Source organism: Lithobates pipiens, unplaced genomic scaffold, assembly GCF_037356315.1.
Source record: "Lithobates pipiens isolate NorthernLeopardFrog02 unplaced genomic scaffold, aLitPip1_a1.2 Scaffold_27, whole genome shotgun sequence".
In the NCBI taxonomy this organism is placed as follows: domain Eukaryota; kingdom Metazoa; phylum Chordata; class Amphibia; order Anura; family Ranidae; genus Lithobates; species Lithobates pipiens.
In genome coordinates, this window is record NW_027507788.1 from 228,378,167 (window position 1) to 228,402,273 (window position 24,107).

At 45.1% G+C, this 24,107-nt stretch overlaps 2 protein-coding genes and 1 pseudogene across 2 annotated transcripts in view; 2 read left to right on the forward strand and 1 right to left on the reverse strand.

Annotated features, from left to right (window-relative positions):
• The first annotated feature begins 1,154 nt into the window (after positions 1–1,154).
• LOC143934605 (transcription factor HES-5-like) lies at positions 1,155–11,189 on the forward strand. Its single transcript, XM_077458353.1, has 3 exons — positions 1,155–1,397; positions 3,754–3,934; positions 7,652–11,189. Exons 1-3 carry the CDS (start codon positions 1,320–1,322, stop codon positions 7,903–7,905), a joined length of 513 nt encoding a protein of 170 aa, XP_077314479.1. The 5' UTR covers positions 1,155–1,319; the 3' UTR covers positions 7,906–11,189.
• Positions 11,190–15,598: 4,409 nt separating this feature from the next.
• On the forward strand, positions 15,599–15,721 carry LOC143934666 (U2 spliceosomal RNA; annotated as a pseudogene).
• Positions 15,722–17,573: 1,852 nt separating this feature from the next.
• Positions 17,574–24,107, reverse strand: part of LOC143934606 (taste receptor type 1 member 1-like) — a 32,991-nt gene continuing 26,457 nt past the window's right edge. The window contains exons 5-6 of the mRNA XM_077458354.1: positions 21,910–22,030; positions 17,574–19,554 (exon numbers count right to left, since the gene is read on the reverse strand). Of these exons, the coding sequence (XP_077314480.1) occupies positions 18,620–19,554; positions 21,910–22,030 (1,056 nt within the window). The 3' untranslated portion in view covers positions 17,574–18,619. The remainder of the gene's footprint in view (positions 19,555–21,909; positions 22,031–24,107) is intronic.

The window sequence follows — 24,107 nt, forward strand, 5'->3', positions numbered from 1 at the left end:
TCTGTCAGATTGGATGGAGAGCGTCTGTGATCAGCAATTTTCAAGTCTGGCCACAGATTCTCAATGGGATTTAGGTCTGGACTGTGACTGGGCCATTCTAACACATGAATATGCTTTGATGTAAACCATTCCATTGTAGCTCTGGCTGGATGTTTCGGGTCGTTGTCCTGCTGGAAGGTGACCCTCCGCCCCGGTCTCAAGTCTTCTGCCGACTCTAATGTCCCGTACAGACGATCGGAATTTTGGTCGGAAAAAGCTCTGATGGTTTTCCCGACGCAATTCTGACGGGATTTCACTCAAGCTGTCATGCATACACACGGCCGCACCAAATTCCGACCGCCAAGAACGCGGTGACGTACAACACGTACGACGGGACTAGAAAAAGGAAGTTCAATAGCCAGTAGCCAATAGCTTCCGTCTCGTAGTTGAATCTGAGCATGCCTGATTTTTGGCGTGTCGGAATTGCATTACACACGATCGGAATTCTTCTATATAAATGTCCCCCCCACACTTTTCACATATTTATTTGTATAATTTTCCTTCCACTTCACAATTATGTGACACTTTGTGTTGGTCCATCACATAAAATCCCAATAAAAATACATTTATGGTTTTTGTTGTAACAAAATGTGGGGAATTTTAAAGGGTATGAATACTTTTTCAAGGCCCTGTAAGTAGGTGCGTTGTCACACTTCAATATGCATCTTCCTAGTGAGTCCACATGCGTTTTGACAGCTGTTGGCCAATGTTGCCAACGTATCAAAATGCATTTTGATACATTGCCATTGACAACGCACTAAAATGCAGAAAAAGCAAAGCCTACTTTGTTTCAAAACGCACAAAATGCATCTCAGCCGTCCGATCGCATGCATCAAAATACAACAGTGTAAATGGGGCCCCTAAACACCAAACTTTCTGCTCATTACCTGAGATGTTGTCCCCCCCCCAACAACAACAGGTAAGCTTTTATCATCCTGCCCCCCCCCACCCCCTGGTGGTAGCAGGTAGCAAACGCTGTGGGTGGGGCTTTCCCAGGTCTTGTGGCGTCCCCCCCCCCATATGATGAGTCTGTGTTCTTTGTACAGCACACACTCCTGACAGCTGAAGGGAAGGGTTGGGTGGTGGGGGAGGGGGGGGGTCCGTTCACAGGCATGAATGAATGTGTCTGTTTGTCCAGCACCCTCTGTGATTGGTCAGCCAGTGTGGGAAACTCAGAGCTCACAGACACTCATACATTGATATGCAGATCGTGTGCTATAAATACAGCCGGGACGCCACGCCGCCGTCAGATCGCCGCGCGGTGACCAGGATTAGTGATCATGGCTGTCAATGCCGCTACCTGCCCGATCTCCCCGGAGTATTCCGAGCACAAGCTCACCACCAAGGAGAAGAATAGGGTACGTTATTATTATTATTATTATTATTATTATTATTATTATTATTATTAATATTAGTAGTAGTAATATTACCATTTTTATTTATATTATTATTATCATTAGTGTTAGTAATCATAATATTAGTATAATTATTACTATTACTATTGGTAGTAGTATTTATATTATTATTAATATTATTTTTATTAGTAGTAGTAAATTAATAATATTAGCATTATTATTTATATTAGTAGTATTATCAGTATTAATAATAATATTATTATTTATATTATTATTATTAGAAGTGGTAGTAGTATTAATATTATTATTATTAGTAGTAGTATTAATAATATTAGCATTATTATTTACATTATTATCATTAGTGTCAGTAATAATAATATTAGCATTATTATTACTATTATTAATATTATTATTAGTAGTAGTATTTATATTATTATTAATATTATTTTTATATTTTTATTATTATTATAAGTAGTAGTAATAATATTAGCATTATTATAATTATCAGTAGTATTAATAATAATATTAGAATTACTATTATTATTATTATTATTAGTAGTAGTAGTAGTAGTAGTATTAATAATTTTAGAATTATCATCATTAGTGTTAGTAATAATAATATTAGTATTATTATTTTTATAATTACTATTATTATTAGTAGTAGTATTTATATTGTTATTAATATTATTGTATTATTACTAGTAGTAGTAGGAGTAGTATTTATATTATTAATTTAGAATTATCATCATTAGTGTTAGTAATAATAATATTAGTATTTTTATTTTTATAATTACTATTATTATTAGTAGTAGTATTTATATTGTTATTAATATTATTTTATTATTACTAGTAGTAGCAGTAGTAGTATTTATATTATTAATTTAGAATTATCATCATTAGTGTTAGTAATAATAATATTAGTATTATTATTTTTATAATTACTATTATTATTAGTAGTAGTATTTATATTGTTATTAATATTATTGTATTATTACTAGTAGTAGTAGTAGTAGTATTTATATTATTAATTTAGAATTATCATCATTAGTGTTAGTAATAATAATATTAGTATTATTATTTTTATAATTACTATTATTATTAGTAGTAGTATTTATATTGTTATTAATATTATTTTATTATTACTAGTAGTAGCAGTAGTAGTATTTATATTATTAATTTAGAATTATCATCATTAGTGTTAGTAATAATAATATTAGTATTATTATTTTTATAATTACTATTATTATTAGTAGTAGTATTTATATTGTTATTAATATTATTGTATTATTACTAGTAGTAGTAGTAGTAGTATTTATATGATTAATTTAGAATTATCATCATTAGTGTTAGTAATAATAATATTAGTATTATTATTTTTATAATTACTATTATTATTAGTAGTAGTATTTATATTGTTATTAATATTATTTTATTATTACTAGTAGTAGTAGTATTTATATTATTAATTAATTTAGAATTATCATCATTAGTGTTAGTAATAATAATATTAGTATTATTATTTTTATAATTACTATTATTAGTAGTAGTATTAATATTATTATTATTATTATTATTATTATTATTAGTAGTATTATTATCAATATTATCAGTAGTAGTAATATTACTGTATTTTTTTATTTATTACAGTTATTTATATATCACTGATAATTTATGCAGCACTTTACATATTGTACATTGACATCAGTCCCTGCCTGAGCTATCTCTGTAGACTACAAATCACCTCCCCTTGTTATAGAGAAGAAGGGGAGGAGTTATGTAGCCCTGACACACCCCCTGTCCTAGGCTGACAATGCTGCTCAGTACAGTTGTCACCCTGGGACAGGAAGTGAGTTACAGGACAGATCACCAGGATAAAATTGTGTGTGTGTGTGTGGGGGGGCACCACATAAGCCGCAATACTATTCATTTTTGTTCTTGGGTTCAGACACTTTAACTATTATTATGAAAAACATTTATAAAACCAAAAATATTTGAGACCCGAATGTTAAATAGAAACAATAAACTTGTTTTCATATATATATATATACTGTATACACACACACAATAAACAAGTTAATAAACAATATATAATAACAATAAACAAGTCTATTGTTTCCATTTTGCATTCGGGTCCCACATCTTTTTGGTTTTAAAAATGTTTTTCCTTTTTAACTAAATAATTAAAGAAAAAAAATGTAATTACAAAGTGTATATATACTTTGTTTTTATTGTATATTTAGTGATTTATTTTTTTCTCTCCCTTTTGTTGCCACAGAGTTTAAATGTTAAAAAAAAAAAAAATAAATAAAAAAAATGTTTTAATTGAAAATGTATTTACTTTTTAAATCCAATGTTGCAGATCAGGAAGCCGGCGGTGGAGAAGATGCGCAGAGATCGCATTAATAGCAGCATCAATCAGCTGCGCAAAATTTTGGAGCAAGAATTCCAGCTGCTGCAACCGGATTCCAAGCCCGAGAAAGCCGACGTGCTGGAAATCGCTGTGCAGTTCCTGAGGCAGACGATGGGCAGAGACCGCGATGGTGAGACCATTGATTATGTATTTATTTATTTACAGAAATAAGTTTATTCACATAATAAACAATATAACAGATCAGTCAGTACAATAAACATTCCATTCAGGAGGGTTGGTTTACAAAGGACATTGTTGTATTTTATATTCAACTTTGTATTATCTACAACTAAGTGTGACAGACAGACAGACAGCGCCCTCGTGTGGCCAAAAGATATGAATACAGCTAACCAAGGGCTATAAAGTATAACTTTGTATATAACTGTATTAAACTTTGTGTTTGTGTATATATATATATATATATATATATATATATATATGTGTGTGTATATATGTATGTATATGTATATATATATATATATATATATATATATATATATATATATATATATATATATATATATATATATATATATATATATATGTATATTATATATTATCTCACAAAAGTAAGTACACCCCACAGTCACATGTGTGTAAATCTTTCTTCTCTCTTCTCATGTGACAACACTGAAGAAATGACACTTGTCTACAATGTAAAGTAGTGAGTGTACAGCTTGTATAACAGTGTAACTTTCCTGTCCCCTCAAAATAACTCAACACACAGCCATTAATGTCTAAACCGCTGGCAACAAAAGTCAACAAAAGTCAGTACACCCCCTAAGTCAGTGTTTCTCAAATCCAGTCCTCAGGCCCCCCCAACAGGTCATGTTTTCAGGTTTTCCATTATTTTTCACAGGTGATTTGATCAGTTTCACTGCCTTAGCAATTACCACAGCCGTTTAATCTGAGGGAAATCCTGAAAACATGACCTGTTGGGGGGGGGGGGGGGGGGGGGGCATGAGGACTGGATTTGAGAAACACTGCCCTAAGTGAAAATCTCCAAATTGGGCCCAATTAGCCATTTTCCCTCCCCCCGGTGTCATGTGACTCGTTAGTGTTACAAGGTCTCAGGTGTGAATGGGGAGCAGGTGTGTTAAATTTGGTGTTGTCGCTCTCACTCTCTCATACTGGTCACTGGAAGTACAACATGGCACCTCATGGCAAAGAACTCTCTGAGGATCTGAAGATAAGAATTGTTGCTCTACATAAAGATGGCCTAGGCTATAAGAAGATTGCCAAGACCCTGAAACTGAGCTGCAGCACGGTGGCCAAGACCATACAGCGGTATAACAGGACAGGTTCCCCTCAGAACAGGCCTCGCCATGGTCCACCAAAGAAGTTGAGGTCACGTGATCAGCGTCATATCCAGAGGTTGTCTTTGGGAAATAGACGTATGAGTGCTGCCAGCATTGCTGCAGAGGTTGTAGGAGTGGGGGGTCAGCCTGTCAGTGCTCAGACCATACGCCGCACACTGCATCAAATTGGTCTGCATGGCTGTCATCCCAGAAGGAAGCCTCTTCTAAAGATGATGCACAAGAAAGACCACAAACAGTTTTCTGAAGACAAGCAGACTAAGGAGATGGATTACTGGAACCATGTCCTGTGGTCTGATGAGACCAAGATAAACGTATTTGGTGTCAGATGGTGTCAGGCGTGTGTGGGGGCAACCAGGTGAGGAGGACAAAGACAAGTGTGTCTTGTCTACAGTCAGGCATGGTGGTGGGGGTGTCATGGTCTGGGGTGCATGAGTGCTGCCGGCACTGGGGGGGCTACAGATCATTGAGGGGACCATGAATGCCAACATGTACTGTGACATACTGAAGCAGAGCATGACCCCCTCCCTTCAGAGACTGGACTGCAGGGCAGTATTCCAACATGATAACCACCCCAAACACACCTCCAACACCACCACTGCCTTGCTAAAGAAGCTGAGGGTAAAGGTGATGGACTGGCCAAGCATGTCTCCAGACCTAAACCCTATTGATCATCTGTGGGACATCCTCAAACGGAAGGTGGAGGAGGGGAAGGTCTCCAACATCCACCAGCTCCGTGATGTCATCATGGGGGAGGGGAAGGGGACTCCAGTGGTGACCTGTGAAGCTCTGCTGACCTCCATGTCCAAGAGGGTTAAGGCAGTGCTGGAAAATAATGGCGGCCACACAAAATATTAACACTTTGGGCCCGATTTGGAGATTTTCACTTAGGGGTGTACTGACTTTTGTTGCCAGCGGTTTAGACATTAATGGCCGTGTGTTGAGTTATTTTGAGGGGGACAGGAAATTTACACTGTTATACAAGCTGTACACTCACTACTTTACATTGTAGACAAGTGTCATTTCTTCAGTGTTGTCACATGAGAAGAGAGAAGAAAAGATTTACACAAATGTCACTGAGGGGGGGTGTACTTACTTTTGTGAGATACTGTGTGTGTATATATATATATATAGATGTTTGGAGGGAGGGGGAGATAGATAGATAGATAGATAGATAGATAGATAGATAGATATTTGGATAGAGGGAGGGATGGACATATAGATATATGGATGGATTGATGAATGGAGGATGAACGGATGGGTGCTTGGATAGATGGACATATGGAGGGAGCAAGTGAGCAAAGGACAGACAAATGGGTATATGGAAAGATTGATGAATAGGGGGTGTATGGATGGGTTGATGGATGGACAAATGGACATATTGATGAATAGGGGGGTGGATGAATGGATGGTTGGATATATGAATGGATGGTTGGATAGATGAATGGATGGGTGGATAGATGAATGGATGGTTGGATAGATGAATGGATGGTTGGATAGATGAATGGATGGGTGGATAGATGAATGGATGGGTGGATAGATGAATGGATGGTTGGATGGATGAATGGATGGGTGGATGGATGAATGGATGGGTGGATAGATGAATGGATGGGTGGATGGATGAATGGATGGGTGGATGGATGAATGGATGGGTGGATGGATGAATGGATGGGTGGATGGATGAATGGATTGGTGGATGGACATATATATAGAGGGAGGGAGTGAGTGAGTGAAGGACAGATAAATGGATATATGGAGAGATTGATGAATGGGGGGTGGATGAATGAATGGATGCTTGGATAGATAAATGGATGGACGGATGGACATATTGAGGGAGGGAGTGAAGGAAGGACAGACAAATGGGTATACAGATTAATGAATAGAGGGAGGGATGGGTTGATGGGCTGACAGGTGAATATAAAGACGGAGATGGGGATAGATGAATGGATGGTGGGCTATAAATAGAGACGATAGAGAGAGAGATAGAGAGATAGAGAGATAGATAGATAGATAGATAGATAGATAGATAGATAGATAGATAGATAGATAGATAGATAGAAAGATAGATAGATAGATAGAAAGATAGATAGATAGAAAGATAGATAGATAGATAGATAGAAAGATAGATAGATAGATAGATAGATAGATAGATAGAGAGATAGATAGATAGATAGATAGATAGATAGATATGGATAGATAGATAGTATTTAGAGGCCCCCCACTCCCAGAGGACTGATCAATCTGCACAGATGTCTGCCCCCCCCCCCCCCCCCCCGGATCTCGGCATAGAATACTAATCTGACTTGCGCCCATTTTTATAAAATAGAACGACATGACAAGTCACAATTTCTAGAATAGCTGGAAATCTGTTAGGAAGGCAGAAGTCGGACTGGTGGGATCTCTATGGGATGTGACATTTGGTAATGGCCAATGACCCCCCATGTTCCGCTGCTCCTTCTTTCATGTTTTGAATATCATTCTGTAATCTGTATTGCGCACAGAGTAGTCACAAGTCTCTTCTCCTGTTCCAGGTGGCAAAGCATTCCCAAGAACAGAGCAGAAGCAATTCACACAAGGCTACTGGAAGTGTCTGCAGGAGACCCTGTCCTATCTCACCATCCATCGTGTTGAGGAGGAGGCCCACATCAGACTACTGAACCACTTCCACCGACTGGAGACACCCCGAGATCCCAGCCACCTCCAGGCCTCCTCTCAGCCCTCCATCCAACAGGCAAAGCACCAACCCCCAACTGGCAGCTTGCAGCCTTTGTGGAGACCATGGTAGAGGAGCTGGGCCATCACCACGTCATATCACATTGATAGGACTTTATGAGTGACTGTAAACGCAGGAGGACGCAGAGATTGCTGCAATCTAAAGTCCTTCCTTTTCCCTCGTGTATTTCCCTAGTGGAAGGTGATCTGATGGAGATCAATGTCTGCTTCATAATGAAGAATGTATCATGCACTTATAGGATGGGACAATCCATTATAAAAAAAAAAAACATTTCTGACCTCCTTCTGAAAATGCCAATTGCCTGGCTGTCTCCGGGTCTCAACGTTCTCTGGTCTGACCCAAACATGCAGAAAATGGCTTCACAATTCCTGTTCCCCACTTACAAGGTGACCGACTCAGAAAGCATAGGGGGTCCATTTACATCGGAGCGTTGCTTCCATGTCCGCGCGTTAAGGTGCGTTGCATTAAGGTGCGTTGCATTAAGGCACCCATTGAAACGAATAGGCAGCCAGCAGAGCATTGCCATGCGTTGCAGCACTCTGTATTGGGATGCCATTCAGAACTAAAGTGGCGTGCGCTGCTGCATGTGCATGGATGGAAACGGGCCCTTAGCATCAGTATGAAGGCCAGGCAAATGGCATTTTCAAAAGAAGAGGACAGCAGCGGCTATCTTCACACTTTTCCCAGCACTGATTTATCTTTTTTAAAGGCGCTATCAATATTAAAGTGAAATAGGAGCGATGCATAAGCGCTATAACCCATGGCGGCCAATCAGAGAGAGGATGACTGCGGTCAGGTGGGATTGGACAGGATTTCAGGTTGCCTGCTAAGGAAGCATTAAAGGGAACCTGTCATGAGAGGAATACGAAGGCTGCCAGTGATGACCACTCCTCCTGGCTGCTCATAAGTATGGCGGCCCGGTCCTCCAATTCCATTCTTTAAGGGTAGAGACAGCCAGGCAACTGGTATGCTCCAGCAGAGGATCAGAGGGGGCTCACCTTTATATATCTGTCATGACAGGTCCTCTTGAAGGCTAGCTTCACATCTATGCGGTTGCGGTTGATGTGGTTCTCCAGAGCATTTTAAACCTGCATTTTTTATGCATTTTGTGTTTCTTCTCTTTAACAAACTGTGAATAGCTGGTGGTTAAGGTGCGGGCAGCCACCACGTCCCTAACAACTGATGAGTCATCAGCTGTCAGCGGGCTTCCCCGCTGACAGTTGGATGTAAAAAGAAAAAAATAAGAAAAAATGGCATGAGGTCCCCCCCATTCCATACAAGGCCCTTCAAGAAAGGGTCAGGGACTTGGGGGGGGACCCCATGCCCCTTTTTTTTTTTTTTACATTTTGGCATGGGGTTCCCCCTCAAATCCCATACTAGACCTGAAGGGCCTGATATGGATTGGGGGGGACCCCACACCATTTATTTTTTACATTTTCACGTGGGGTTCCCCTCAAATCCCATACTAAACCCGAAGGGTCTGATATGGATTGGGGGGGACCCCACACCATTTATTTTTTACATTTTCACGTGGGGTTCCCCTCAAATCCCATACTAAACCCGAAGGGTCTGATATGGATTGGGGGGGACCCCACACCATTTATTTTTTACATTTTGGAGTGGGGTTCCCCTCAAATCCCATACTAGACCTGAAGGGCCTGATATGGATTGGGGGGACCCCACACCATTTATTTTTTACATTTTCACCAGGGGTTCCCCTCAAATCCCATACTAGACCCGAAGGGCCTGATATGGATTGGGGGGGACCCCACGCCATTTATTTTTTACATTTTGGCGTGGGGTTCCCCTCAAATTCCATACTAGACCCGAAGGGCCTGATATGAATTGGGGGGGGGGACCCCACACCATTTATTTTTTACATTTTGGCGTGCGGTTCCCCTCAAATCCCATACTAGACCCAAAGGGCCTGATATGGATTGGGGGGGACCCCACGCCATTTATTTTTTACATTTTGGCGTGGGGTTCCCCTCAAATTCCATACTAGACCCGAAGGGCCTGATATGAATTGGGGGGGGGACCCCACACCATTTATTTTTTACATTTTGGCGTGCGGTTCCCCTCAAATCCCATACTAGACCCAAAGGGTCTGATATGGATTGGGGGGGACCCCACGCCATTTATTTTTTACATTTTGGAGTGGGGTTCCCCTCAAATCCCATACTAGACCCAAAGGGCCTGATATGGATTGGGGGGGACCCCACGCCATTTATTTTTTACATTTTGGCGTGGGGTTCCCCTCAAATTCCATACTAGACCCGAAGGGCCTGATATGAATTGGGGGGGGGACCCCACACCATTTATTTTTTACATTTTGGCGTGCGGTTCCCCTCAAATCCCATACTAGACCCAAAGGGTCTGATATGGATTGGGGGGGACCCCACGCCATTTATTTTTTACATTTTGGAGTGGGGTTCCCCTCAAATCCCATACTAGACCCAAAGGGCCTGATATGGATTGGGGGGGACCCCACGCCATTTATTTTTTACATTTTGGCGTGGGGTTCCCCTCAAATTCCATACTAGACCCAAAGGGCCTGATATGAATTGGGGGGGACCCCACGCCGTTTTATAATTTTTTTTCCTTTGCTGGCATTTTTTTTTTCTTTTTTACATTCATCTGTCAGCGTGGAACCCCGCTGACAGATGATGACTCATCAGTTGTTAAGCATGTGGCGGCCGCCTGCTCCTTAACAACCGGCTATTCACTGTTTCTTAAAGAGAGAAAATAAATGCGAAACGCATCAAAAACGCCACATTTTGTTTTTCTTGCGGGTCCATTGAAGTCTATTACACGCAATCTGCTGCAGGAAAAAAAGTCCCTGACCCTTTCCAGAAACGCAGAAGCTGAAAATGTGAACCAGTCCCATAGGAAGCCATGTTAAATGGACTGTAGTGCATTTCTGCAAAACTCACTACAAATCGCATAGGTTTGCGATTCTAGACTTAAGGCTCATTTTCAGCACTAGTATAAAGAGAAGGCCTTGTCCGAGGTCTTTGCGTCCTCTTCTATGGTAGAATATCTTCGTCTTAGATAGTCAGCCCACCACGTCAAATCCTTGTAACCCAGAGCAGCCAATAAATTATCTCTCAACCCCCGACATTTCGTTTTTAATGGATGGCCAATATGGCCGCCCACCACTACTACCAAGGATGTCAGTGCCTTAGGAAATCTTATGGTTTGTGTACTGTACCGTATTGCACAATGGTTCTGTGTGGAGGAACCTTTGTATTGTAGGTTCTTATCTACAATATTTGTGGAGTTTATACAGAAATGTTACATTGTTATCTGTACAATAAAAAATGGTTTGCGTTAAATGTCTTCTTTTTGGTTTCTAATCATGTATTGTATGTGCAGGACTGGATCGGGGCAATTGATGCCCTAAGCACCACCCAACAACGGTCCCCCCTCCCTGGTCCCTACATTACTTCTGGAGTCTATGAGGCTCATATACCTGCTGAGAGATGATGGTAGATGAGATCAATGGAAGTCTATGGGGCTGTAATGCTCCTGTGGAGCCAGGAGGGGGAGCACTTGATGAATATAGATCTGGATGGGGTGGGATTGGTTTGCTCAGGGCACAGGGGCAAAATGGAGAAGGGAACTTTGTTTTAGAGAGCACTTATCCCGGGTATTATAACTAATGGATGAGTCTGTGGTGCCCCCTCTCTAGGTGCCCTAAGCACGTGTTTATTTTGATTGATGGGTAATCCAATCCTCAGTATGTTTGTGTGTTTGCTTAGATCGCTCTTCTTGCCCCAGGGTTCCTCCAGAGGTTGGTAAGGGTTCCGCGGGCACTGAATAGTGACAGATCGACCTTCCACCTGACAGTCTTTGCTACGAGTTATTTCCTCCTACTGACCACCAATGTAAAGAGGGTCATTCTTCCAGTGACCACCATTGTAAAGAGTACCAATTTTCCACAGGCCACCAGTGTAAAGGGAGCCGGACTCCCACTTACCTCCAATGTAAGCCGATATACTTCACTGACTACCAATGAGAATGTGGCATTTCTCCACTGGCCACCAATGTGAGGGAAATCCTTCTAACAGTGGCCATCAATGTAAAGCAGCCCTTTCTCCTACTAAGCCCATCGTTCACTGACCACCAATGTATAGGGGGGCTTCTCTCACTGACCACCAATGTATAGGGGGCTTCTCTCACTGACCACCAATGTATAGGGGGTGCTTCTCTCACTGATTAATGTATACGGGGGCTTCTCTCACTGATCACCACTGTATAGGGGGGCTTCTCTCACTGATCACCAACGTATAGGGGGGCTTCTCTCACTGATCACCACTGTATAGGGGGGCTTCTCTCACTGATCACCAATGTATAGGGGGTGCTTCTCTCACTGATCAATGTATAGGGGGTGCTTCTCTCACTGATCACCACTGTATAGGGGGCTTCTCTCACTGACCACCAATGTATAGGGGGTGCTTCTCTCACTGATTAATGTATAGGGGGCTTCTCTCACTGATCACCAATGTATAGGGGGTGCTTCTCTCACTGATCAATGTATAGGGGGTGCTTCTCTCACTGATCACCACTGTATAGGGGGCTTCTCTCACTGACCACCAATGTATAGGGGGTGCTTCTCTCACTGATTAATGTATAGGGGGCTTCTCTCACTGATCACCAATGTATAGGGGGTGCTTCTCTCACTGATCAATGTATAGGGGGCTTCTCTCACTGATCACCACTGTATAGGGGGCTTCTCTCACTGACCACCAATGTATAGGGGGTGCTTCTCTCACTGATTAATGTATAGGGGGCTTCTCTCACTGATCACCAATGTATAGGGGGTGCTTCTCTCACTGATCAATGTATAGGGGGCTTCTCTCACTGATCACCACTGTATAGGGGGCTTCTCTCACTGATCAGCAATGTATAGGGGGTGCTTCTCTCACTGATCAATGTATAGGGGGCTTCTCTCACTGATCACCAACGTATAGGGGGGCTTCTCTCACTGATCACCACTGTATAGGGGGCTTCTTTCACTGATCACCACTGTATAGGGGGCTTCTCTCACTGATCACCACTGTATAGGGGGGCTTCTCTCACTGATCACCACTGTATAGGGGGCTTGTCTCACTGATCACCACTGTATAGGGGGGGCTTCTCTCACTGATCACCACTGTATAGGGGGGCTTGTCTCACTGATCACCAATGTATAGGGGGCTTCTCTCACTGATCACCACTGTATAGGGGGGGGCTTCTCTCACTGATCACCACTGTATAGGGGGGCTTGTCTCACTGATCACCAATGTATAGGGGGGCTTCTCTCACTGATCACCACTGTATAGGGGGGCTTCTCTCACTGATCACCACTGTATAGGGGGGCTTCTCTCACTGATCACCACTGTATAGGGGGGCTTCTCTCATTGATCACCACTGTATAGGGGGCTTGTCTCACTGATCACCACTGTATAGGGGGGGGCTTCTCTCACTGATCACCACTGTATAGGGGGGCTTGTCTCACTGATCACCAATGTATAGGGGGCTTCTCTCACTGATCACCACTGTATAGGGGGGGCTTCTCTCACTGATCACCACTGTATAGGGGGGGCTTCTCTCACTGATCACCACTGTATAGGGGGGCTTGTCTCACTGATCACCAATGTATAGGGGGCTTCTCTCACTGATCACCACTGTATAGGGGGGGCTTCTCTCACTGATCACCACTGTATAGGGGGGCTTGTCTCACTGATCACCAATGTATAGGGGGCTTCTCTCACTGATCACCACTGTATAGGGGGCTTCTCTCACTGATCACCACTGTATAGGGGGGCTTCTCTCACTGATCACCACTGTATAGGGGGGCTTCTCTGACTGACTTCTCGTCCAACATCAGCGCCTGACCTCACAAATGCTCTTCTGGAAGAATGGGTCAAACATTCCCATAGACACCCTCCTAAACCTTGTGGACGACCTTCCCAGAAGAGGTGAAGCTGTTATATCTGCAAAGGGCCAACTCAATATTGAACCCTCCGGACTAAGACTGGGATGTCATTAAAGTTCATGTGTGTGTGTAAAGGCAGGCGTCCCAATACTTTTAACAATATAGTGTATCTGAAACAGAAACAGACATCTTTAAAAGAGAAGCATGGTATTTTTTATTTTTTCAGTATCATACTTACCTCGGTCCGATGCTGCATGGGTCCCCCGACGTCTCTGCACTGAGAACCAAGCGATCGAACATCTCCGATGGCTCAGTTCTCACAGTTTCCCGAGCAGAGAGTTTCCTCTCTGCTCTTCTCCCTCCTTGCTCATTGGAACGCTGAGCTGTGGAGGGGGGTGGGGAGCGGCAGTCTCAGACTCTCAGCGGCTCGCCGAGAGGCTGAGACGGGTGTCAGTCCAGACTCCCATTGTCGGGATGACGCGGTGGGCCAGTAGGCCAATTCCAGTAATGTTCTGGCTGTCGCGCTCATTCACCGTTTTCATACTGGAAGTGGCTGACCCGGGATAAGTATGGCGGCCCGGTCCTCCAATTCCATTTTTTAAGGGCAGAGACAGCCAGGCAACTGGTATGCTCCAGCAGAGGATCAGAGGGGGCTCACCTTTATATATCTGTCATGACAGGTCCTCTTGAAGGCTAGCTTCACATCTATGCGGTTGCGGTTGATGTGCTTCTCCGGTGCATTTTTAAACCTGACGTGAAAAAAATATATGACTGAATGGAAGAGAGTGGGTTCCATTATTGGCAAAGTAATATTCCCTACATTGGTCAGATACCATAGAGACCTTTCAAGTAGAGAGGAGACACCACTGAGTTCCGGGTTCCTGGTTCCACTTGGGAGAATACATCCATTGGGATATTCATGTTCATTCGATGTCGTATGACATTCAGATCCATCTATTTAGGTAAGAGTGCATAAACCTCTTATTTCCAGGATTCACCTGCTCTGGATTCATTTTTTCATCAGGATTTTATTACTTCACAGTGGGACTGTCACTTTGATTGGGAATTGTTTTCTAGGATTGTGGCCATAGGACTATTTCTTATATGGTCTTATCCCATTCTTTTACTTATATCACTTATTGGGACTTTAATGTTTATTCAATATCATAGGTTTTAAAATTTATTAGCGCTACGTTTTCTTTAGCATTTAGCATAAACCTGCATTTTGATGCATTTTGTGTTTTTTCTCTTTAACAAACTGTGAATAGCTGGTGGTTAAGGTGCGGGCAGCCGCCACGTCCTTAGCAACTGATGAGTCATCAGCTGTCAGCGGGCTTCCCCGCTAACAGTTGAATGTAAAAAGAAAAAAAATAAGAAAAAAATAAATGGCATGGAGTCCCCCCCAATCCATACAAGGCCCTTCAGTAAAGGGTCAGAGACTTGGGGGGGGGGGATGGGGACCTCATGCCATTTTTTTTACATTTTGGCATGAGGTTCCCCTCAAATCCCACACTATTTATTTTTTACATTTTCACGTGGAGTTCCCCTCAAATAGTTTTTTTCTTTCCTTTGCCGGCCATTTTATTTTTTTTACATTCAGCTGTCAGTGGGGAACGCCGTTCCCAAGCTTGGCTCGGTTCCCACTGATCCCCAAGCTCATTGGAACGCTGAGCTGTGGAGGGGGGCGGGGAGCGGCAGTCTTAGGCTCTCAGTGGCTCGCCGAGAGGCTGAGACGAGTGTCAGTCCAGGCACCTGGCGGATCCAGACCCCCAGTGTTGGGATGACCTATACCTGGACTGATTCCAGTAATGTCAGCAGAGGGCCGTCGCTTCTCGGCCTTTTGGCTAAGATCAAGTGTAGTACCTGTTCTTATCAGTTGCCAAAGGAGGCGCTGTTCAATCCCTATTTGAGAGGGTTTGGGCGGCGTTCTCCGATGGTGTAATTTGCATCCCGAAGGATGGTTTCGGTAGGGGCCACGTCGTGCCGCCCAACAGTAAACTGGGGGCCGATGCATGGTTGAGTCTGAGCCATCTGGAAGGATGCCCCTGGTGAGGGCGGGTGCTGCCTGGTCGGATCCAGAGGGCCGGGTTCCCGGCCTCTGGTCTGGATTGGGGTAGTTCTAGCCCCGGGCAGTTTTTCGGAAAGGAACGCTGGTTACTCTTTTTGGCTAAGGGGGAGTGCCGGTTAGTACATCCGAATATAATTAGGAAGGAGTGATGGGAGCGACGGTGGAGCCTGATGGTAAAGGGTTCTCACCGAGCTTCCTGATCTTCATGCCTTCCTGTCTGGGGTGGGGGCTGCTGTGGTCTGGGCCGGGGGTCGGGGGCGGTCTTGAAAGCCTATGGAGTATGTGCCCCTGGAGTGGCAGTCCAGTGGTGCCTAACAATCACTGTGAGTGAGGGTCACTTTGATTTTGGGCACCACGGTCACTGCACCATGACACGCTTTTTTAGCATCTGCCTCTTGGGCCGGGCCTTTTGGCTGGGACCAGAGGAATTTTTTATTCCCGGCCGGAGGGCCTGGTCATTGTTTCACACAACGACCACCTTTTCACTCTCCTCTCCACTATCCCTTCCCCACTTTTTATTTATTTTCAGTGTGTCTTGTCACGTCTTGTTTTGTCACTTTGCACGTTTGATGTGATGAGTAGGGTCACAGGTTCTAGGGCCTGTCCTGAAAGTCTGGTGTGGGGGTGGACATGGCCTTCTGGCTTAGTTCACCCTCTGCCTCCAAGTTGGGGTCTTCCTTCGGGGGAGCCTCACCTAGTATTTGGGTGGGTCTGTTTCGGCAGACCTTCCGAAGAACGGGGTCTGACTGGTTTCGGCCAGGAAGACCAAGTTTTAAGTGTCCTTGTCCCTGTCAGGAGCCTAACGCCCCGGGGGATTCAGGACAAGGTCCTCTGATTTTAGAGGACTTGTGTACCCGTCTGCACTTTTTTGTGTCACTCTTTATGTGTGTGCACATTTTTTATGCACCGGGTGAAGTTTTTTGGAGTGTGTTTTGCACGCCACTGGCTTTCAAAAAAAAAGTAATGTCAGCAGAGGGGCGGACTTTAGCCTGCTCTCTGCTGAAAATGGGTCATAGGAGTGCAAAACAAATTGTGACCTATAGGAGAAGCCCAGCCAAACGAGCCCAGGCTGGACTTCTCCTTTAAATGGAAACCATTGTGTAATTGAACATTTGATCAATGATGCCACCTAGTGGCAGTATTTCAGAATGCACGTTAACAATTGTGTAAAACTGGAATAAATATTTGGAAACACAGGGGGAGAGACACTGCAATGGTTTTATTTTACTAAGTTCACCACAATAGGATAGACAATAATTGAGTGCAGATAAAAAAATATAAGGGTGGAAGTGTGCTCCACAATAGCACTTATAACGGAGTTAAATGATTCTTAATGCAAAGCCATATGTGAGACAGTTGTACCGGCTCCTCTCCTGTCCTGAATGTACTTACTCCGATTTCACTGCACACTGTGAGCTTCTGACAATGTGCAATAGAAGCTGCAGCAGTGCAGGTAGACCTGGCCTCATTTCCTCACTGGAAGACATCCACCCAGCATCATCTAGCTCTTTTCTCCCCAGCCTGACTGTCCCTGGCTGGCTGTCTCTCAATCAAAGAGGCTAAACATCACATGTGGGCTTTACTTACGGTAGCAAATGCAGCCTGCCTAGGAACTCAAGGCAGTGTGATAGTTGCATAACCTCTCCCAAGATCCGGCCCACCGCTTGCATCAGGACTGACGGCTCTTGGGAGGAGTACTGAGGCAACGGTGCTGTGAGGTTTATAAGAACCTATGCACAGCTCCTTGCTGGTCCCCCCCCACCAGCCGGAATAAGCTTACACTGCATAGAGAAGTGCAGAGAACCAGTCATGACATCAATGAGTTTAAAATGAGGTATTCAAATTTTCATTAGCATGTTAATCAGTGGCGGCTGCTGCTCACATTTTTGTTTTTGGGGGGAGTGCAAACAAACTGAAAAATTCAGAAAAATACTGAAACAAAAACATCAATTGCAGCCTCACTGTGCCCATCATATGCAGCCACTGTGCCCATCAAATGCAGCCAACTGTTCCTGTCAAATGCAGCCAACTGTGCCCACCATATGCAGCCAACTGTGCCCGTCATATGCAGCCAACTGTGCCCACCATATGCAGCCAACTGTGCCCACCATATGCAGCCAACTGTGCCCATCATATGCAGCCAACTGTTCCTGTCATATGCAGCCAACTGTGCCCATAATATGCAGCCACTGTGCCCATAATATGCAGCCTCTGTCCCCATCATATGTAGCCAGCCAACTGTGCCCATAATATGCAGCCAACTGTGCCCATCATGTGCAGCCAACACCATGCCCATAATATGCAGCCAACTGTGCCCATCATATGCAGCCACTGTGCCCATCATATGTAGCCACTGTGCCAATAATATGCAGCCACTGTGCCCATAATATGCAGCCAACTGTGCCCATCATATGCAGCCTCTGTGCCCATCATATGCAGCCACTGTGCCCATAATGTGCAGCCTCTGCTAGGTGGCCAATGGGATCACCTCTACCCTCAGCCAATCAGGTGACCGGTATTAGATCCATGCCTCCTGATTGGCGAGGAGGAGGTTCAGTGTTAGAAAAGCAACTTCCCTTGTGGCTCCCGTGAGCCCTTAATGGACGCACCACCACTGAGTTAACAGGGGGGGGGGGGGTTAGAAGAACCAGTGAAGGCAAAATATAAGTACAGTATGGTAAACTTCAGCTATGACCCACAGAGAACCTTAAAAAATTCTAACTAAAGTGACCGGATGCCAAGAAAAAAAAATCACAAAGCACAAGAAGTGTGAGATTCTAGTCTTGTGCGGACTGTTTCTTGGTGTAATTCTGGATGGCGGCCTGGAAATGTTCCATAGTGTTCAGCTCTGGTCTGAAAAGAATGATGTAACATTTTGGAACAAAATAGCCAATGAGAATCCCCAACACACTGAGAAGGACGGCGCTGACGTTGACCGCGGCAAGGTACTTCCCTTGATAGACGATGTACGTGGTGAAGAAGCCGATCCAGGAGATGAAGTAGACCAACAAACTGAATGAGATGCACTTGGCCTCGTTGTAGCTCTCCGGGAGGTCTTTCCCCATGTAGCAGAAGATGAAACATATCATACAGAGGGCCCCGATGTAGGTGATTTGAGTGATGGCGCCGACAGATACCGTCTCGGAACATTTCAGTATGATCTGATCCGGGAAGGTGGAATAATCTGCTACGGGTCTCGGAGGCTTCACCACGACCCACACAACAGAGATCAGAACCTGAATGGCGGAACTGACGGCAATGAAGACCTCCGAGCCATTCTTCTTCACCCAGATGTCGTATACCCTTGGCATAAGGGAGGCCATCTTGAAAATGCACACGATCTGAAAGGCATGGACCACGATGCAGGAGAAGCAGGCGGTGAAACTCACGGCAAAGACGGGTTGCCTCACCATACATGTGACCACCCCCGGCTCACCAAAATAGCAATACAAGGTGAAGCAAGAGAGCGCCAAGGACAGCAACATCCCCAGACACATCTTCCCTCCCGCCGATTTCACTACCGGGGTGTCCAGATTGATAACAAAGATGGCGGCTATAGCGACGATTACCAATATCAATAAAGTAATGACAGACAGAAGGATGAGGGAGAACGGGTCCGTCCAGCTCAGATATTCCAAGGTTCGCTTAGAACAGACGTCACTTCTCACTGGAGACCACTGGTCAGGTCCACAAGGCTGGCAGGAATAAAGATCTGGAAAACAAAAAATATTAATTTAACATTTCTTTTATACATAAATATTAGTTGACATATTGTAAAAAAAAAAAAAAAGTCCACCCAAAACTCATTTTATTAGTGGCAACATTATGGCAGCTTCGCTTTTTTGTGCCTTTTTCTGGAATTCTGTTGTGTGTTTGAATGCATGTTTTTGAGCTTTAACTTTTTTTTATTAGATAAAATATCATCTGTTCCATCATTTGTTACTGTTTTTCGGTTTTTTTTCATCTGCTTTTATTTATTTATATGTTTTTTTCATTTATTTTTGTCAGGGTTATGGGTTAGTAGTAAGGGTTAGGGTAAAAATTAGAGTTAGGGGTTGGGGTTAGGGGTAGCAGCTAATTCAATAATGTATTTAGTTACATTTTTTTAATTATTATTAATAATAATAAGTATTATTATTGTTTATGTATTATTATTATTATTATTGTTATTTATTATCATTTTTGTGGGGGGTTAGTGGTTAGGGTTAGCAGTTAGTGTTAGGGGTTAATTTATGTATTTTATTATGTCATATTTATTTATTATTGTTTTTATAATTTTTTATTATTATTATCATGTTATTGCACTTAAGCATAAAAATGCTCAAAAATGCGCAAATCACACATTTCAAACCATTCTATGGGGAACAAAAAAACCTTAAAAAAAACACTCTAGTATAGCACATAGCTTAAATAAGTGAAAAAAAAGGTCTATCAGAAAATGAACAAGAACCCCCCCCCCCCCCCCCCAAAAAAAAAAAATTCTGTGCACATGGGGGATTTTCCACTGACCTTAAAAATAATAAATAGTAAAATGCCATATTATTGGAGGAGGCTCCATACATCAATGGGAAAATCTGTGTAAGTACATACCAAAAAAAAGGGCTTCCCCCATTTATTTAGGGAGCCGCCTCACAATATTATGTCATTTTATTATTTATTCTTTTTAGGGTCAGTGCAAGTACCAGTGGCGGCTGATCATACGGGGCGCAAGGGCATTGGCCAAAAAAGGTCTGCTGACCAGCTCCCGGTCAGCGCTCTCAGCCAATGACTGCGATCGGAGTGTTCTGGCGTGGGGGGCGTCCCCCTGTCAGATCACAAAAAGCACAGCAGGGGAGATCACTGTACTAACATCGGATTGTTAGTTCAGCGGCTCCGATCTGACCTGTCAGTTTTTTGTTTTTTTTTCATTCAACCTGTTGGGTTGAACGAAAAAATCGGAGTAGTGTGTACGAGGTCTCTGATACACTTTAACCACTTCCCGCTCGCCGTATGCAGAATGACGGCCGCAGGGTGGTTCCATTATCCTGACTGGGCGTCATATGAGGTCCGGCAGGACAAGCAGCTCGCACCCGCAAGGGCGCACAGAGCGGCGATCGGTGGTGTGGTGTGTCGCTCTGACACAGAGCATCTTCGATCTCGCTAAACAGCCTATCACGTGGGCTCTCTACCATGCGATCAGCTGTGTCCAATCACAGGTGGTCACATCGTAAACCAGGAAGTGCCGTTAATCAGCTTTTCCTCTATTCGCGCTGACAAGGGGAGAGTAGAGGAGAGCCAATCAGTGGCTCTCCTGGCAGGGGGGATCTGTGCTGATTATTAGCGCATTGATTATCAGTGCAGACCCATCAAGGATGCCCACTAGAGCCCACCAGGGATGCCAATCAGTGCTTATCAAGGATACCAATCAGTGCCAATTAGGGATGCCAATCAGTGTCCATCAGTGCCTCCTCATCAGTGCTGCCTATTAGTGCCCATCAGTACCGCCCATCAATGGCACCTATAAGTGCCGCCTATCAGTGACCATCAATGGCACCTATGAGACGAGTGCCCATCAGTGCTGCCCATCAGTGCCACCTATCAATGTCCATCAGTGCCACCTATAGGTGCCCATCAGTGCCACATATAGGTGCCCATCAGTACCACCTATGAGTGCCCATGATTGCTCCATATAAGTACCGCCTATCAGTGCCCATCAGTGTTACATATCAATGCCACCCGTCAGTGCCACCTATAAGTGCCCATGAGTGAAGGACAAATCGTACTTATTTACACAATTTTATAACAGAAACAAAGATAAACTTTTCAATCTTTTTTTATTTGTTTAGCAAAAAATAAAACCCCAAAGTGGTGATGAAATTCCACCAAAAAAGCTCAGTTTGTGGGGATAAATGAAGCTAAAAATCTCACATGTGTACAGTGTTGCATGGCTGAGTGATTGTCATTCATAGTGTGACAGCGCTGCAAGCTGAACATTGGCCTGGGCAGGAGGGGGGGGGGGGGTAAAGTGCCCGGTATTGAAGGGGTTAAACTGGCCGCAGACCAAGGGAAGTAAAACAAAAGAAATTACCGCTTTTATTAAGAAAAGTCATCGCTGGGCAAGGAAAACAATAAAAGCAGCAAATGTAGGAGCCGCTCTGCACCCGCCTCTCGCCCCGCCCACATTCTTCAGAGCAAAACGACTCCGGAACCTGCCAATCACAATAAAGTTACCTACAGAAAAGGAGTGCGAAGAGTTCTACAGATACACAAGGCAACAATGAGGAGCCAAACAACCGCACACAGACCGCACACAGACCGCACACAGACCGCACACAGACCGCACACGGACCGCGCACAGACCGCGCACAGATCGCGCACCGACCGCGCACAGACCGCACACAGACCGCGCACAGACCGCACACGGACCGCACACGGACCGCACACGGACCGCACACGGACCGCACACAGACCCGCACACAGACCGCACACAGACCGCGCACAGACCGCGCACCGACCGCGCACCGACCGCGCACAGACCGCGCACAGACCGCACACAGACCGCACACAGACCCGCACACAGACCGCACACAGACCGCACACAGACCCGTACACAGACCGCGCACAGACCGCGCACAGACCGCACACAGACCGCACACAGACCCGCACACAGACCCGCACACGGACCGCACACGGACCGCACACGGACCGCACACGGACCGCACACAGACCCGCACACAGACCGCACACAGACCGCACACAGACCCGCACACAGACCGCACACAGACCGCACACAGACCACAGACCGCACACAGACCCGCACACAGACCGCACACAGACCGCACACAGACCGCACACAGACCCGTACACAGACCGCACACAGACCGCACACAGACCCGCACACAGACCCGCACACGGACCGCACACGGACCGCACACGGACCGCACACGGACCGCACACAGACCCGCACACAGACCGCACACAGACCGCACACAGACCCGCACACAGACCGCACACAGACCGCACACAGACCCGCACACAGACCGCACACAGACCCGCACACAGACCGCACACAGACCGCACACAGACCCGCACACAGACCGCACACAGACCGCACACAGACCGCACACAGACCGCACACAGACCCGCACACAGACCGCACACAGACCGCACACAGACCCGCACACAGACCGCACACAGACCGCACACGGACCGCACACAGACCGCACACAGACCGCACACAGACCCGCACACAGACCGCACACAGACCCGCACACAGACCGCACACAGACCGCACACAGACCCGCACACAGACCGCACACAGACCGCACACAGACCGCACACAGACCGCACACAGACCGCACACAGACCCGCACACAGACCGCACACAGACCCGCACACAGACCGCACACAGACCGCACACAGACCCGCACACAGACCGCACACAGACCCGCACACAGACCGCACACAGACCGCACACAGACCGCACACAGACCCGCACACAGACCCGCACACAGACCGCACACAGACCCGCACACAGACCGCACACAGACCGCACACAGACCCGCACACAGACCGCACACAGACCCGCACACAGACCGCACACAGACCCGCACACAGACCGCACACAGACCCGCACACAGACCGCACACAGACCCGCACACAGACCGCACACAGACCGCACACAGACCCGCACACAGACCGCACACAGACCCGCACACAGACCGCACACAGACCGCACACAGACCCGCACACAGACCGCACACAGACCCGCACACAGACCGCACACAGACCCGCACACAGACCGCACACAGACCGCACACAGACCCGCACACAGACCGCACACAGACCCGCACACAGACCGCACACAGACCCACTGCATTCACATTGTATACAAATACTAACAAACTCACACAAGTGCATGATGAAGCAGAACGTTTCACAAGACATTCACCATATTACCAAAAGTATTGGGACACCTGCCTGTACACACACATGAACTTTAATGACATCCCAGTCTTAGTCCGGAGGGTTCAATATTGAGTTGGATCCGGCCTTTGCAGCTATAACAGCTTCAACTCTTCTGGGAAGGCCGTCCACAAGGTTTAGGAGATGTGTCTATGGGAATGTTTGACCGTTCTTCCAAAAGAGCATTTGTGAGGTCAGGCACTGATGTTGGACGAGAAGGCCTGGTTTGCAGTCTCCTCTCTAATTCATCCCAAATGTGTTCTGTCAGATTAAGTTCAGGACTCTGTGCAGGCCAGTATGGACCTTGCTTTGGGCCCTGGT